Genomic DNA, 17,232 nt, shown 5'->3' with positions numbered 1-17,232 from the left:
AAGCAGACCTGCCAACCCTTGTGCAATGGAAGTGACCCTTTTAATACAGACTTTTGGAATAAAAGCACAAATTATGGAAATATAATGCATTAAAAAAAATATCCAGATGCTGGCTTGTCCATGTTTGATTTGGGTCTTGGTTTTATATTAGTTCCAGTGGAGTTGGTCAGGAAATCAGACTAACTTTACAGGAGTGTCTCAGATGCTTTAAACTGCACATATTTTTCATGCAAAACATTTGCATGTTCAAGCTGTTGCATGTTGAATTTTCTAAAAATGGTGTCCAACAAGCTATACATTTTCATGATGAAAAAAGCAGAAAGCCTGTGCAAATAGTTGTAATAGCACCAAAGAATAAACAGGAATATTCAGATTCTTGGGTAGAAAAGCAAGAAGGGCAACAAATACATTTATTGGACATTATGTGTTGATCTGAGTTTGTCTCATGGTTGGAGGAATTATTGCCATTGCCACGTGAAATTGAAAAGAAGCCCATCAATTACATCAATTCAAGATATAGCAAGAAATCATTGAGCTCCGTAGGGTTCAAACTGTACTTTGTGAAACTGTACTGGAGGTAATTAAGGTCTCTGTGTATTTTACAAACTTTTTAGTTGAACATAATTGTTCGCTGATGCTGCATCAGTCATCAGTAACACTTTTGAACATTTTAAACACGTTTTCTAATTTGACAATAGTAGTACATGATATATTGTAACACCCTACTGAAGTTGGTCTATCTTACAGAAAAAAATGCTTGCCTTAGTGAAGTCTTGTTAGGATTGGCAGTGTCAGAGGAGTTGATTTCAGAAACAAACTTTTCAGCGTGGTGTTCTGGTGCATTCTCATCCTTGTTCAACACACTCAGAATTCTTTTACTGGGAAGTTACATACATTGTAACTCCTACCAGATATGTTGACGAATATTAATTCTATTCCTGTTTATTTGACATCTACTCTTTACAAATTATCCAGTAAATATGCTATTAGAAAAATTTGTGGGTTTTTTTAATATATTTTATTTATTGTGATGGCTTGTATTTAAAAGTTGGATAACTGGAAGCAGAGATTATAGACTGTATGGTTATTTCTTTTATTAATATTGAAGTACCCACATCGCATTGGATATTTTGTTAACATCTTTATCATCTGATTTTTAGGAAGATTATGGTCGTTATGGTATACGTATTCGGGTGAAGTTCCGGGATGGAGAGAGCCTGAAGGAGCTGACACCACATCACCAGAGTGGTGGCGAAAGAAGTGTAGCTACAGTACTGTACATGTTGTCATTACAGGAGTTGGCCAGGTGCCCCTTCAGATGTGTGGATGAGATTAACCAGGTACAGTAGTCTATTGACACTATTTGTCAGCAAAGGATGGTTGGATGTATATTGGACAAAAAGTGTTGTTGTTGTTGTTGTAGGGTTTAATGCCATTTTTCAGCACAAGAGAGGCTGTACATGGCGGCCAGTATTAATGGTGGAGGAAGAACCCAGGAAAACCCTGGAAAGAACCACTGACCCACGAAAAGCTGCCGGCAAGCTTTCTCACATATCCACATTGGCTGAGCCCGAGACTCAAACCAATGCAGACAGAGGTGAGATGGCAGTGATCCGTGACGGAGAGCGCTTTAGACCACTCGGCCACTTGGGGCCCTGACAAAAAGTGTAATATGTCTTAGATATGAATAGTGTGCTAGTGTCACAGGTAATTTCTAATATTTTTTCTGAAATAAAAAATAATGCATTTTATCTGTATTGGCTGTAAAGACCAGACCCATTATTGTCTAAACTTTATGCATGAAACTAAAATTCAATATCAGATCTTTCAAATATAATGTTATGTATATCTGATTTAATTCATATTTATTTTAATTTAATTGTTTGTCAGTTTTAAATTTTTTATTCTATTACTGTATTTACCGCGTATGTTGGGACACCATATTTGTTGGGACACCATAAATTTTAAAAGTAATTTTTTTTGTGCACTGTATGTTCTGGGACACATTGTTTTTTTTGAGTCATAAGTTGTGGTACACCTTTTAAATCATTCGAAAATTACATGTCGGAAATTGCAATCCAACTGAAATTTTATTTTTTAAATATAAAACTGTACTTGAGATAAAACTCTTTAATCCACTGCAGCAGCATCTCATCAACACAACCCTTCTCCTGCACACATACGGTCTATTATTTTGGTACATAAATACTTTTTTAACTTTCTCATACCGTGAAAAATTGTTGGAGGCAACACACCACATGAAGTGGAAACTGCAAGAACAAAAGGAAGATTTTTTAAAAAATCTGCACTAGTCTTGCTAATTCTCACACTTTTGATGCCCATCTTATCGTCAGTCCACCCAGGAATGCGATCAAAGTACACTAGAGTTTCATCCATGTTAATGATCATATTGTCGGCGAAATGATCTGTTTCTCTTCTGGCCATCACGAATTCATCACGTGATTTTATTTTCTCCAGATCTTCTGGATGATGCTGGGTCATCGATGTTCGCGCATGAAGCACTATATTGTGCAACTTTAAAAACTGTTCCATTGTTTTACTTTATTGTCAAATTTTTGTGAATACTGTTGAAAAGGAACCAAAGTAAGCTTCCATATCTTGGCCGTCTTTGTATATTCAAAGCTAAAAAAATAAATCGGCACAGTTAAAAGAATCCGTTAGTTGGCATCTGAGGTCAGCTTGCTTTGCAATAAAATAACCATTGTATTGATATCCTTTTAAAAAATCGGCTTCCGAGTCCAAAGTCGGCTTCCAATGTCTGCTTGCTTTGTAATAAAAATAACCTTTATCTTTGATGTCCTGTCGGCAAGTTCAAAGAAGTTTACTGCTGGCTGCCAGTTGTGTTTATTTACCACCAGGGCTTATATGTGCTTGGCATCTTTAGTAATAATTAATACAAAGGTGCACAGATGTCTGCGGGTAAATATTAATGACACTTATGTAACCCACGCTGGCGAAAAGATTGTCATTTGCACTCAAGTGAATGTGTTTTAAAATAATGATTTTTATTTACGAGATACTGGCATACAGTATAGCTCTCTTCTGGCCTTAACGAATTCATCACATGATTTTATTTTCTCCAAATATTCTGGGTGACGCTGGGTCATCGATATCTGTGCACAAAGCACTATATTGTGTCACTTTGAAATTTGTTCCATTGTTTCAATTTATTTTCAAAATTCCCGTGAATACAGTTGAAAAGGAACCCAAGTATGCTTCCATATCTCGGCCGTCTTTGTATATTCAAAAAAAAAAAAAATCGGCTCACTTCACAGAATCCATAGTCAACTTCCGATGTCGGCTTGCTTTGCAATAAAATAACCTTTGCATTGATATCCTTTACAAAATAAAGTAACTGGGGTCAGCTTCTGAGATCACCTGCTTTGTAATAAAAATAACCTTTTGTCTTTGATGACCTGTCAGTAGGTTCAAAGAAGGAGTTAACTCCTTGCTGCCAGTCGTGTTTATTCACCACCAGGGCTTATGTGTGCTTGTTATAGTAAGGATAATTATGTAACCCTAGCTGGTGAAAAGACTGTCACTTGTACTCAAGTGAATGTGTTTTCAAATGATGATTTTTTTTTTTTTGCGAGATATTGTCATACAGTAGACCTGGATATAATTCAATCTTGATTATTTTGCACCCAACACCATGTCATGCATGAATTCAAGATATCTGTTGACTATTTCCCTCTTGTATGCGATTTTGTTGGCTCCAGTTTTCAGTCGGATAACCTTTGAGCACAACCACACACAATTGTTTCTCAGTGTTCATGTCAATGAACAACATTGTGTGTGGTATCGGACATAATTGATACACGCTACAGTATGGAAGCCTACGCTACTTATATGGATTTCGTGGAAATGTTTTATTCTTTAATGCTCATGTTGAAAAAAAGGAATAAATGATAACACAAGGTTAGTTTCTTTCTTTTTATAATCAATTAAGCGTTTTATTTATCTATTTTATTGCGACGTGCAGTTGGGGGGGGGAGCACAAATGCAATATCAATTTATTTCGTTCTTAAGTCTTGGGACATATGACCAAAGTCAAAAAATGTTTCACCGTAAGTTCTGGGACAGGAAAAAAAATAATTATTTTTTCGTGTCCCAACATATGCGGTAAATATGGTATATGCTGTTATAATGAAATTTATTCACTAGAGATGATACTTTTTCAGAAAATTGATTGACCTTGACTGTTAGTTTATAAACACCAGGTGTTGATCAAAATTCTGACCTTGTTTCAGAACTTGTAGCTACTGTGATAAACAAGTTTTATTTTATTTTAAAATGATTGGATGTTTCCAAGGTTGTGATGGGACTACATTATTTAAGACATAAACAAATTTTTATTTATTTTATTTCTTGAAGTAAAATGGTTGGTTTGTCGTCAGGGTCATTTTTGGTGTACGTGACATAAACACAGGGTTTTTCCATTACCCTCATTTGTTAGTTTTAATAGAGATGCTTTGAGAGAGATTTCTCAGTTTTGGGCTTTTTACACTGATGTCAAGTTATTTTGTTGTAGCCAGATTTATAGTTCTATTTTTCTTCAGATCAGTTGAATTTCAAAAGAATTCTTTTTTCTCTGGAAATATTTTGAGGAGTGCTTACACAGAAATTTTGGAAAGACATTGCTTACAAATTTAATTTGGATTTCCAACACCGGAATGCCATTATTTGTATTTCTACAAGGAACTGTAGATAAGCATAGTACTGACTACAGCATACGTCATAATCATCCGACTTGGATTTTCCATCAGGATTCGAACTTGAAATTTATTACTAGGACTTTTGCAATTTAATTTGTGGATTATTCTTAGATTATTTTTGGATTTGATTCTTGAAACCGTAAGTTCCTCTCCATTTTTCATTTTTACAGAATTTTTCTTGGAAAATAAATCATTTCTTAAATGTTGAAAAGCTTGTTGTTTTCACTCTTTCTGTGTTGCTGTTTATTCGAGCCTAAACACGTAACAATAACACTTCAAGTAATCAATATCACTGAAAATTTGCTTGCTAAGAGTAACTGAGGCTGAGAGGATCCTGAAAGATGTATGATTCTAACTTTATTCAATTGAAATGAAAGAAATCAGAATTTTTAGACTTCAGCTCTATCTTGGGTTTTATATTCACATAGTTTTTAGGATATGGGCCATGTTCCAAATCAGAAATATTATGCAATATGCATATTTGTGGTTTGGGTCATGTTATTCAAAGGGAAATTAAATGTTGAGTTTTTTAGTCTTTCATCCCACTGCCATGACACACTTATTATATCAACTACTGTCAAGTGAACTGCTCTGGTGGCCTAAGTGGTTAGAGCATCCGCCACGGATGAGGGAGGTTGCGGGTTCAAAACCCAGCCAAGTCTACCAAAAACTTATAAAAATGGTACTAACGGCTGCCTCGCTAGACACTCAGCATTAAGAGGTTAGTGTTAGGACTGGTCAACCTGGTGTCAGGTTAATGTGACTGGGTGGGACATGATACTACATGTTTGCAGCATGATACACCAGTGCTAGACATCACTATAAACTGCCATACTGCAGACATTGCAGCATTGAAGCTACATTAAAAATCTAAATCACACAAATCACTGCGGCTAAGTAAAATTCTTTATATACTCGCTTATGCTTACCATCCAATCCCATTTTTTTAAGGCTACAAACAAACAATTTCTTTTTTACCCTCATATAGGTTGGAGTGTATTTTGCAGGTCAGATCTGACTGAAGGGGTGACTCTTCATCAGTGAGTCAGAGTTGCACTTGTGAAAAATAAATAAGCTAAAGTGGATAGATAAATAGATAGGAAAAATAATTACAAGACCAGCATAAAATACAGTTATATTACTGAGTGGAATATATCACAAATAAATTTACAACTTACAGTTTGTTCTAATTAAATCCAGTAAAATCCATAATGCTTGACATTTTAAATCCATTTTTATAATCAATCCATTTCACATACTGGTTTAAAAATAGTTCAGAATGATCCAGTTCACAATATCCCATAATATGTTAGTTCCACATATCTTACAAATAAACAGTGTTAAGTCCACATTTTTGTGATTCACAGAATCCTATTAATGTCAGTATCTGATGTCATCTGTTACAAAGTCCACGACGTCCAAGAATCTATCCTTAGGTTCAGAAATCCTCTATCATTTAGTCATTGTAAATATCGACCAACCTCATTTCCTTGGCTAGGCTGTTGTATGTGGGTGCTTATGTACAGACTTAGCTTGGGCTGTATAAGTGACACTTTGATTATACAGCCTGCAAAATCTATTAAAGGCTTCAATTGAACACATGTCATTTGTGCGGCAAGATCACAAGGAGTTCAGTGAGAGAGTTTCAAACTCATGGCTTGATCAGAGAGATGTGATCTTGGAAAAAAGAGGGTGCTGTTTCTACAAACTGGGGGATTAGGTCAGGCATTCTCTGGAAGCTGTAGAACTCTTCTTGGCACTGAACAAGTACACATTAAATTAAAAAGGATTGTCAACTTGAAAATAAAGTGAATGTTACCTTTACAAGCCAGTTGCTTGTCAGCTCACATGCATTGGCAGAAAATGTGAAATATCATATGGGAATTAAATCTGACTTATGGAGAAGAAAAATACAAATTAAATCAAAACTTGTATTTCATCAAACTCATTGTTTATACAGATGAACACAAATATTATTAGAAATAAAAGAAAATGCAAATTTGAAATGTCCAAATCATGTCATACATCTAAATGTAATTTCAGATCTGTGGGACTGTAAAATATTCAAATTAAAGAAGGATTCCAATACTCACATTGTGTTTCTTTTTAACCTTTTTGGTGTTGATGACAGTGGCAGCATCAGTATTAATGATTCATGTTAAGAGTTTTGCATGTCTGACACAGAAGGGATACATCATTGCATAGATGATGAATCCAATTTTGGGGAAATTTGACAGTTGTTGCTTACAAAGCTCTCTTGTCTGCCCAAAACAAATATGATTTTGGATGAAATTCAACCAGGATTTTTCATCGACAACTCAGATGGACGATTGTTCATAGAGATGGAGCGTATCTTGCATGGCTATATAGTGTTGGACAGCATTGTGAATGATTTTTTTTCCTGTTACCATGGCAGATCTTGAAATTGCACTAAAATTTCATCTTATTTTTTAACAAATTGCCTTTGCTGTTCTTCATAATTTCAAAAATCAGCAGTAGCTAAGTCATGGATAAGTACCATATTCAGATACACTATGATTATCAAGGTCAAGTTTGCTTCCTTCCTAATATTTTTGCTTGATATGTTGAGATCGTACACTAAAATTGTCTGTTATACACAAGAAAATAAACTCTGAAATGATGTATTGCAGTTAAATGGTAATCTGTTCAAGGAACAGTATTTGGCATGGCGTATGTCACGTATCAGTTGGTAAATGTAAGATTATATTTCTTTTTTAGGGAATGGACCCAATCAACGAGAGAAAAATTTTTGAATTTGTTGTCAGGACTGTCTGTAATAATTCCTCACAGTATTTCCTTATCACACCAAAGGTAAGCTGCATCCTAGAACTTCATTTAAAGGGCATTCAAAATTTAACAATGTCTGAGCCACATCAGTTAAACATTTTCTATTCTTTTGCCAGAATCCATGACCAGTCAATAGTTTTACCTTTTTATCCTTTCATTGGCAGGTCATTAGAGATTTACCTTTCTGTCATTTGACCATAATCAATGACCAGTCAACAAAGCTTTATCTTTTCTATCTTTCTTGGCTAGAATCAATTACCAGTCAACTGAGTTTTACATTTGTATCCTTTGGCCATAATCAATTACAGGTCAACGGAGCTTTATCTTTTTATTCTTTGACCAGAATCAATTACCAGTCGTTAGAGTTCTACCTTTCCATTCTTTGGCCATAATCAATGACCAGAGCTTTACCTTTCTGTCCTTAGGCAAGAATCAGTTACCAGTCAACAGAGTTTTCCTTTCTATTCTTTAGCCATAATCATTTACCAGTCAGCAGAGCTTTTCCTTTCTATTCTTTGGCCATAATCATTCACTAGTCAACACTTTTTCCTTTCTATTCTTTAGCCATAATCATTTACCAGTCAACAGAGCTTTTCCTTTCTATTCTTTGGCCATAATCTATTACCAGTCAACAGAGCTTTTCCTTTCTATTCTTTGGCCATAATCATTTACCAGTCAACAGAGCTTTTCCTTTCTATTCTTTGGCCATAATCATTTACCAGTCAACAGAGTTTTCCTTTCTATTCTTTGGCCATGATCAATGACCAGTCAACAGAGCTTTTCCTTTCTATTCTTTGGCCATAATCATTTATCAGTCAGCAGAGCTTTTCCTTTCTGTTCTTTGGCCATAATCGTTTACCAGTCAACAGAGTTTTTCCTTTCTATTCTTTGGCCATAATCATTTACCTGTCAACAGAGTTTTTCCTTTCTATTCTTTGGCCATAATCTATTACCAGTCAACAGAGCTTTTCCTTTCTATTCTTTGGCCATAATCATTTACCAGTCAACAGAGTTTTTCCTTTCTATTCTTTGGCCATAATCAATGACCAGTCAACAGAGCTTTTCCTTTCTATTCTTTGGCCATAATCATTTACCAGTCAACAGAGCTTTTCCTTCTATTCTTTGGCCATAATCATTTACCAGTCAACAGAGCTTTTCCTTTCTATTCTTTGGCCATAATCATTTACCAGTCAGCAGAGCTTTTCCTTTCTATTCTTTGGCCATAATCATTTACCAGTCAGCAGAGTTTTTCTTTTCTGTTCTTTGGCTATAATCAGTGGCCAGTCAACAGTTTTTCCTTTCTATTCTTTGGCCATAATCAGTGACCAGTCAGCAGAGCTTTTCCTTTCTATTCTTTGGCCATAATCATTTACCAGTCAGCAGAGTTTTCCCTTTCTATTCTTTGGCCATAATCATTTACCAGTCAACAGAGTTTTTCCTTTCTATTCTTTGGCCATAATCAATGACCAGTCAACAGAGCTTTTCCTTTCTATTCTTTGGCCATAATCATTTACCAGTCAACAGAGCTTTTCCTTCTATTCTTTGGCCATAATCATTTACCAGTCAACAGAGCTTTTCCTTTCTATTCTTTGGCCATAATCATTTACCAGTCAGCAGAGCTTTTCCTTTCTATTCTTTGGCCATAATCATTTACCAGTCAGCAGAGTTTTTCTTTTCTGTTCTTTGGCTATAATCAGTGGCCAGTCAACAGTTTTTCCTTTCTATTCTTTGGCCATAATCAGTGACCAGTCAGCAGAGCTTTTCCTTTCTATTCTTTGGCCATAATCATTTACCAGTCAGCAGAGTTTTCCCTTTCTATTCTTTGGCCATAAACATTTACCAGTTAACAGAGTTTTTCCTTTCTATTCTTTGGCCGTAATCATTTAGCAGTCAACAGTTTTTTCCTTTCTATTCTTTGGCCATAATCATTTACCAGTCAACAGAGCTTTTGCTTTCTATTCTTTGGCCATAATCATTTACCAGTCAACAGTTTTTCCTTTCTATTCTTTGACCATAATCAGTGACCAGTCAGCAGTGCTTTTCCTTTCTATTCTTTGGCCATAATCATTTAGCAGTCAGCAGAGTTTTTTCCTTTCTATTCTTTGGCCATAATCATTTACCAGTCAACAGAGCTTTTCCTTTCTATTCTTTGGCCATAATCATTTACCAGTCAACAGAGTTTTTCCTTTCTATTCTTTGGCCATAATCAATGACCAGTCAGCAGAGCTTTTCCTTTCTATTCTTTGGCCATAAACATTTACCAGTTAACAGAGTTTTTCCTTTCTATTCTTTAGCTATAATCAATGACCAGTCAACAGAGCTTTTCCTTTCTATTCTTTGGCAATAATCATTTACCAGTCAACAGAGCTTTTCCTTTCTATTATTTGGCCATAATCATTTGCCAGTCAGCAGAGCTTTTCCTTCTATTCTTTGGCCATAATCATTTACCAGTCAACAGAGCTTTTCCTTTCTGTTCTTTGGCCATAATCATTTACCAGTCAGCAGAGCTTTTCCTTTCTATTCTTTGGCCATAATCATTTACCAGTCAGCAGAGTTTTCCCTTTCTATTCTTTGGCCATAAACATTTACCAGTTAACAGAGTTTTTCCTTTCTATTCTTTGGCCATAATCAATGACCAGTCAGCAGAGCTTTTCCTTTCTATTCTTTGGCCATAATCATTTACCAGTCAACAGAGCTTTTCCTTTCTATTATTTGGCCATAATCATTTGCCAGTCAGCAGAGCTTTTCCTTCTATTCTTTGGCCATAATCATTTACCAGTCAACAGAGCTTTTCCTTTCTGTTCTTTGGCCATAATCATTTACCAGTCAGCAGAGCTTTTCCTTTCTATTATTTGGCCATAATCATTTACCAGTCAGCAGAGTTTTTCTTTTCTATTCTTTGGCTATAATCAGTGGCCAGTCAACAGTTTTTCCTTTCTATTCTTTGGCCATAATCAATGACCAGTCAGCAGAGCTTTTCCTTTCTATTCTTTGGCCATAATCATTTACCAGTCAGCAGAGTTTTCCCTTTCTATTCTTTGGCCATAAACATTTACCAGTTAACAGAGTTTTTCCTTTCTATTCTTTGGCCATAATCATTTAGCAGTCAACAGTTTTTTCCTTTCTATTCTTTGGCCATAATCATTTACCAGTCAACAGAGCTTTTCCTTTCTATTCTTTGGCCATAATCATTTACCAGTCAACAGAGTTTTTCCTTTCTATTCTTTGACCATAATCAATGACCAGTCAGCAGTGCTTTTCCTTTCTATTCTTTGGCCATAATCATTTAGCAGTCAGCAGAGTTTTTTCCTTTCTATTCTTTGGCCATAATCATTTACCAGTCAACAGAGCTTTTCCTTTCTATTCTTTGGCCATAATCATTTACCAGTCAACAGAGTTTTTCCTTTCTATTCTTTGGCCATAATCAATGACCAGTCAGCAGAGCTTTTCCTTTCTATTCTTTGGCCATAAACATTTACCAGTTAACAGAGTTTTTCCTTTCTATTCTTTGGCCATAATCATTTACCAGTCAACAGAGCTTTTCCTTTCTATTCTTTGGCCATAATCAATGATCTTTCAACAGAGCTTTTCCTTTCTATTCATTCTTTGATTTCTTTCTTTATTCATCCTTAAATGTCCTTTTTTATTGTTCCAGTTTTGAAGACACAAGTATGTAATGTCATTTTATCCATCTGTTTATCTGCTTTGTGGGTATCAACATATGTACATGCATACATGTTTGTGGATATGCACATGCATGGATGCACTCTAAATTATTTAAACAAAGGAAATTGTATTTAAGCATACTTCATTATTATGCGGTATGAGCTTATTGTATGTCCCTGTGCCCATCACGCATCTGTCAATTAGCAATTGCTTGTAACCTCTCTGGAGTTCATATACCTGATCTGACTTTAATAGAAATTGGAATATGTGGTTATATCATCAAAATCTCAGATGGGTTTGATGAGTGAGATCCATTAATAATAATGAGATGGTCATGCATCTAAATGAGTAACCATTTTTCCAGTCTGGAGGCCATATTTCTGATCCAGTTTTGATCAGACTTGGAATGTATACTTATAACATGCATAATGTGTGCTTATAACATTGAACGAATTTGATGAGTTTGGTCAATGCTGTTTATTGTAGTCTGTTCAAATTTACAACAAGTTGAATCAAGTGCAAATATTCATTATACAGAGACTGTATCAGTCGTAAAAGATCATGTCATTGAGTAATACTGACTATTTTTTTCTCCAGTCCATAGTTTCACTGCATGTATGAATTTGCTTTTACAAACTTAAAGTTGTCAGTTGAATAGATGAGTGATATCTGACCCATGTGGACCTCTTGTTCAAGGACAAGACATAGCAAAGTAAAGTGTGATTAGTTAGACTTGTTAGACATTATGTTAACCATGTGACAGAATCTCATGGGTTTGTGGTCCTTACTTTTCTTGTCTCAGTCTGAATGTTTTGGGTCAGTTGTCTTGTGGTATTGTGATAATGTCATAATATGGTACCATGCTGTTGTAATGACATGACAATGTTAAACATGATTTGACAGTTTGCACCAAGCAAGTCATTGATGTTATTGAATAAAAGTGAACGATTCATTTTCTATCCTGTATAAAGAAAACAAAATGCAGAGAAAAATAATCAGCATAGGGCTGGTACCAAGACATACAACTCCCAGTCTTGCTGCCAACCCCAGCATAAATTCTGTGTAATCTTATGGGAGTTAAGCAAGATGCAGGTGTCACTTTTTTAAAAGGAATTCTGGTAATAATGGCTCTTTATCTTAAGAACTACTGTCGTGAGTGTTTTTGCTATCATATCCAGAGGCCTGGCATAAAAGTTCAGGTCTTAAAAAGTTTTTTAAAAAAAGAAAAATTTCTAATAGTTTTCTTTTCGAAATATCATGTACTATGTTTTATGTTTGTTGCTTTTCTTATAACTACCTTTGAAAATGTTCTTTTTTAAAAAATAATGTGCCTTTGCAACTTTTCTACAAAACTACAAAATGATATCAAGAGTTCGGTAAGTGACTGATTAAACTTAGCACATAGGTCAGCTTCTTTGAGACTGCTGTTGTGACTTATTAAAACTTTATCTGGTTATGACTAATTTATTAACAAATTCTCATGATGCTACTTGTCTGCGACATAATGCCCCAGTGCATAGACATCATTATAAACTGTCACACTGCAGACACCATAGCGATATGACTGTGTGCGACATCATGCTACATGTCTGCGACATAATGCGCCAGTGCTAGATGTCATTATAAACTGTCACACTACAGACACCATAGCGATATGACTGAAAAATTGTTAAGCTGCGTTAAAAATTTCATAACACACACACATAGATGGTCCATTGCAATGACACAGAGACCAGGAAAGTTCACATGGTGTCTGGTCAGAATCAGAAAATTGTTACCAAGATTGCCATTTGATAAGGACAAGATTGCCATTTGATAAAGATTTATTGTAGGTCACACATGAAGAAACTCAGTATGCACAGTGTGATGAAAATTTAATGGCAGCATGATGTTGACTCGAGTCTAGAAATACGAATACATATATAAATGAATGATTGTCTTAATGTTTACTCTTGTTTCCATGGTAATCTGGCCATGACAGATCACCACAGTAAGTATTTTGTAAAATTAGGGATTATAAAAGGATTTGCAGTAATGAATTATACATTTGATGGGTGCAATAAATTTGGGAAACTAACATTTTCACCACTTACCTTATGGTATGTGCATAGTATTTTTTGTGTGCTCTTATAAAACTTGGTTTGGGGATTCGTTTGTAAATTAATTATTGTAAATAATTCATTCATTTTATAATTGATCATTTAAGAATAACAGTCATACATGGTTGTGTAAACATCGAGCAAGCACATGGGAACTCTTGGGCTCAGGATCTTGCACTAGCAAATGTTCACACAACATAAACCCAATATTACCTCTGTTCATATAGTTTCCTGTCAAATTGCAACACATTATTTTTTCAGCTTCTGCCAGATCTACAGTATGCTGACAATATGACAGTGTTCTGTGTTTACAATGGACCTTATGGAACATGCCACACAGAATGGAATCTAAAAAAATTCTTGAAAAGACGAGGAAAAATTGAAAATTAGAGAAAAGACACTACTGTGTACAAATTGTTTTTAACAGCTAATGTTACTGGACTGATTTTTATAATATTTAAATAACAGACTATTTATTTATATATGTGCATGAAAGAGAAGAGGATTTTTCTTATTAAGGCTGTTAATTTTTATATGTCTACCATAAACCACAGATTGTAATTTTATGATGTTGTTGATCCATGCATCAGCCTGTCACGTTTTCATGTCCTCACTATATCTCAGGTTGTCAGCCAGAGTTACCAAACTTTGTAGATAGCTTACACTTGGGATTAGGAAAAAACCTGTAGATTTGAAATCAAAAGCTTGAAGCTCATGGTAACTGAAAGGAAAAAAATGGGTTCCTCAAAAATACTTGTTCTCCATGATCTACAGTTCCAAACTTGGTGTATGGTGTGCATTTTTTGTAAGGAAGAACCATACTGATTTTGCTTCCAAAAGTCAAGGTTACTGATAAAGAAAAAAAAAGATTTTTGCATAGTAAAATCAACTTTGCGTAATCAGGGGATACCAATCTTTCTGGATGTCTTGAACTTGGGGTAAGGAAGAAGGCTGTTGATATTGGGGTCCAAACGTCAAACAACAAAAAATGGTTCTGCAAAATTTAGTTTTGCAGCACATGCCTGGAGAAAACTTTCTGGATTGTTTGAATGATGGGAATGAAAAAACCTATCAGTTTTGGGGCCAAAATCCAGCATCATTGTGACTAAAAAGAAAAATTGTTTCTGCACAGTAATATTAGTTCTGCATCGCAGACCTGGACCAAACTTTATTGATGGTTTACACTTGGGTGAACAAGAAATTTACCAGTTTTGGAGTCAAATTGCTTCTGGATTGAAAGAATAAAAGTGATCTCTGAACTGAAATTTAAGCGATCTACACAGATGACTATTAAACACAGGGCAGGCATATAAAGTGCATTTCAGGGTACCATATATATTTCTTTCAGTTTTATTATACATGTCTGATTTCTGTGGCAAAATTATTTTATTAGCTGCTATTTTGTTATCCTTCTACGAACTCTTTTACTTTAATAGGGATCAATTGTCAAGACTTGCACACATTTATATTTTTGTTGACCATACACTGATGTGTACAGTATTGTATTTATGGCAAAGACAATAGAAAATTCAGGCTAGGAAGCCACAATAATTGGTCTATTTTAAATGTTTTCTGCAATGATTGCATGGTTCATGGTAGTATGCTGTTTTAGTCCTCAACCAATTTGAATCATATTTACTTCTGATTAGTGCATTTACCTAAAGAATAAAAGGTAAATGCAATCATGCTCTGTCTACTCTCATCCTTCAAATCCCACTCCTGTCCCACTAAAACAATTTTATTGTTCCATGAATTTCAGTATGCTTTGAGACTTCTGTTAAACATGTTCCTTTCTGTGCTGTTAGTCCAATTGCATTTGTTTGTTTGATGACACAGCAGGTTGGGTGAAAATGCAAATTCTATTTGGCCTTTGATCTCTAAAAAACATCCTGTACTATCTCTGAACCATAGGCATTTGTTTTTAAATCCAAATACGTTGCAACTATCAGGATTTCATATTCTCGATGCCTATGATGCAATATTTGTAGTCATTACAGGGTAGACACATGAACCAACAATTCATGTTTGCTTTGTTGCAAATAAAACAATTTTCGCACCTTGTGGTGACAGAAAAGAAACCATGTATCGTTTTAAGGCGTAAACTGAACTACATCCCTTTCTGTTATCTACCTCTATTTCCTTTCCTGCACAAATTCATAATTCACTTTCTGCATTGTACGTTTTTTTTCCCCACTGGTCATATGACTTCCATCCATCTGTCAAGTCTTACAGCATTCATCCAGCTGTCTGTCATATGACATCCATCTGTCTGTTAGCACAAGTTTGTTATCACTACTGCTAAACTACTTGGAAGTAAATCATAAAACTTGGAATACAGTTGCATCCTGCAGTCTGGTTGTTCCTGCTTATTTTTTATCAGTTTTTTTGGAGTAATCAATAGAAAAATAAAACATAGATCCTGATCCACTGGAACATTATGCAACAGCAGATCAGGTTATATGTTATTTGAAGTTGGACTTGACATATATGCGAGTATATGCAGTAAATGATTGTATTCTTTATGGCTATTAAAAGTTTTGTCAAATCTGCTTGCTCATCCAATTCAACTTTTTACATTTTTGTTAAATATTTTGTTATGGACTCAGTTTGGCTTAGTAATGTAGAGATTTTGAAAGCAGTACTATTTCACCTCAGATTGTAACATGCATTGAATTCAGGTGATTGTTCCACCTTTTAATTGGGTCTGTTTTACTTTCTGAGGTAGAACATGTTTTAAGTTGGGTACAAATCGTTAAATGTAGGCACTGGGATATTGAGAGCATGTGTTTGACACTTTGTATTTTGCCAGTCGTAGTGTTAACTGTGTTGGAGTGTTTCCAGTTGTGTTAGCAATTCTGGTTGAGTACATGACACACAATAATGGAAATGACCTTTGCTCATTTACACATTGTATGCCTCACAATGTGGATCCCTTTGCAGTTTTCTCTCTTTTTCTTTAATTTGCTTTTGTTTTGCAGATTTTTTTGGTCCATTATTCTTTATTGGAATAGCCACAACATTGTACCATACTGTCATCTCAAGTTTTGATTATTATTTCTGTTGGGAATACTCAATTGACAGAGTAAAAGAAATACCTCCAAAATATTTCAACAATTCATTCTTAATTTGGGACAAATGATCTTTGAAATTCTGTGTCCAATACCTTTGTCATAGGTGGATGAAACAGACATATACCTGATAGGATCTGCTATTTGCTCAACCTATTTTTTTTTAATGCGGTCATGTTGAAAGAAACTACCATTTCATGTTTTTAAAGGAAAATGTACACAATTACACAGTGTCAGACATTTTCTGAGTTCTTTGAGTGATTGTACAGCTACTGTGAAAGTTACAACAGAAATGGTCTGACTGTAACATTTAATCACAGAATTATATTTCTCATATTCAGAGTTCATAGCCAGTGTTTATTTATTTCATCAAGATTCATTTATCTTTGTCACATTTACAAAGAGACCACCTTGTTTATTTTTTGTATACTTCTGTATTCTAAATAAGTGATTGATTTTATTTTTAGTTGGAAACTTTTAGAAATTTTTAATAAATCTTATTATATAATTTTTGTAATTGAAGATTACAATCCAAGAGACAGGTGGTGAGTCTTTGGGCTGAATTATTTATAAAGGATCTTTCTTCGTCTTACCAGTGCAAGTATTTTCTTTTATTATATACCTATCATTTTCGCCAAAGAATGTGCCAGAATTTTACCATCAAATCCAAAAAGTAGGAAAATGATACCATTGTTTTCTGATCCTCTGTGACTATACTCTCATACAAGGCTAGAACTACCTAGGTTTCCTGGTTACAACTGAAATAGCATGAATAACCATATCATAGTCTCTCTTGAAATACAAATGGAAAGAGTAGCAATGATTTGCTCAGTCAAACTGCAAGCAACTGTCAAA

General features: G+C 34.8%; 1 protein-coding gene across 2 annotated transcripts in view; it reads left to right on the top strand.

The window, feature by feature from the left end:
• Positions 1–16,973, top strand: part of LOC149801669 (structural maintenance of chromosomes protein 5-like) — a 126,216-nt gene extending 109,243 nt beyond the window's left edge. For both annotated transcript variants that reach the window (XM_089955946.1, XM_089955945.1), the window contains 3 exons: positions 1,161–1,340; positions 7,476–7,568; positions 13,571–16,973. In XM_089955946.1, coding sequence (XP_089812072.1) covers positions 1,161–1,340; positions 7,476–7,568; positions 13,571–13,699 — 402 coding nt within the window. In that variant the 3' untranslated portion in view covers positions 13,700–16,973. The remainder of the gene's footprint in view (positions 1–1,160; positions 1,341–7,475; positions 7,569–13,570) is intronic.
• The last annotated feature ends 259 nt before the right edge of the window (positions 16,974–17,232 follow it).

Source organism: Sinohyriopsis cumingii, chromosome 4 (assembly GCF_028554795.1).
Source record: "Sinohyriopsis cumingii isolate HCF-2022 chromosome 4, ASM2855479v2, whole genome shotgun sequence".
NCBI lineage: Eukaryota > Metazoa > Mollusca > Bivalvia > Unionida > Unionidae > Sinohyriopsis > Sinohyriopsis cumingii.
Note: the sequence above shows the minus strand (reverse complement) of the source record. Positions and strands in the feature narration are given on the sequence as shown.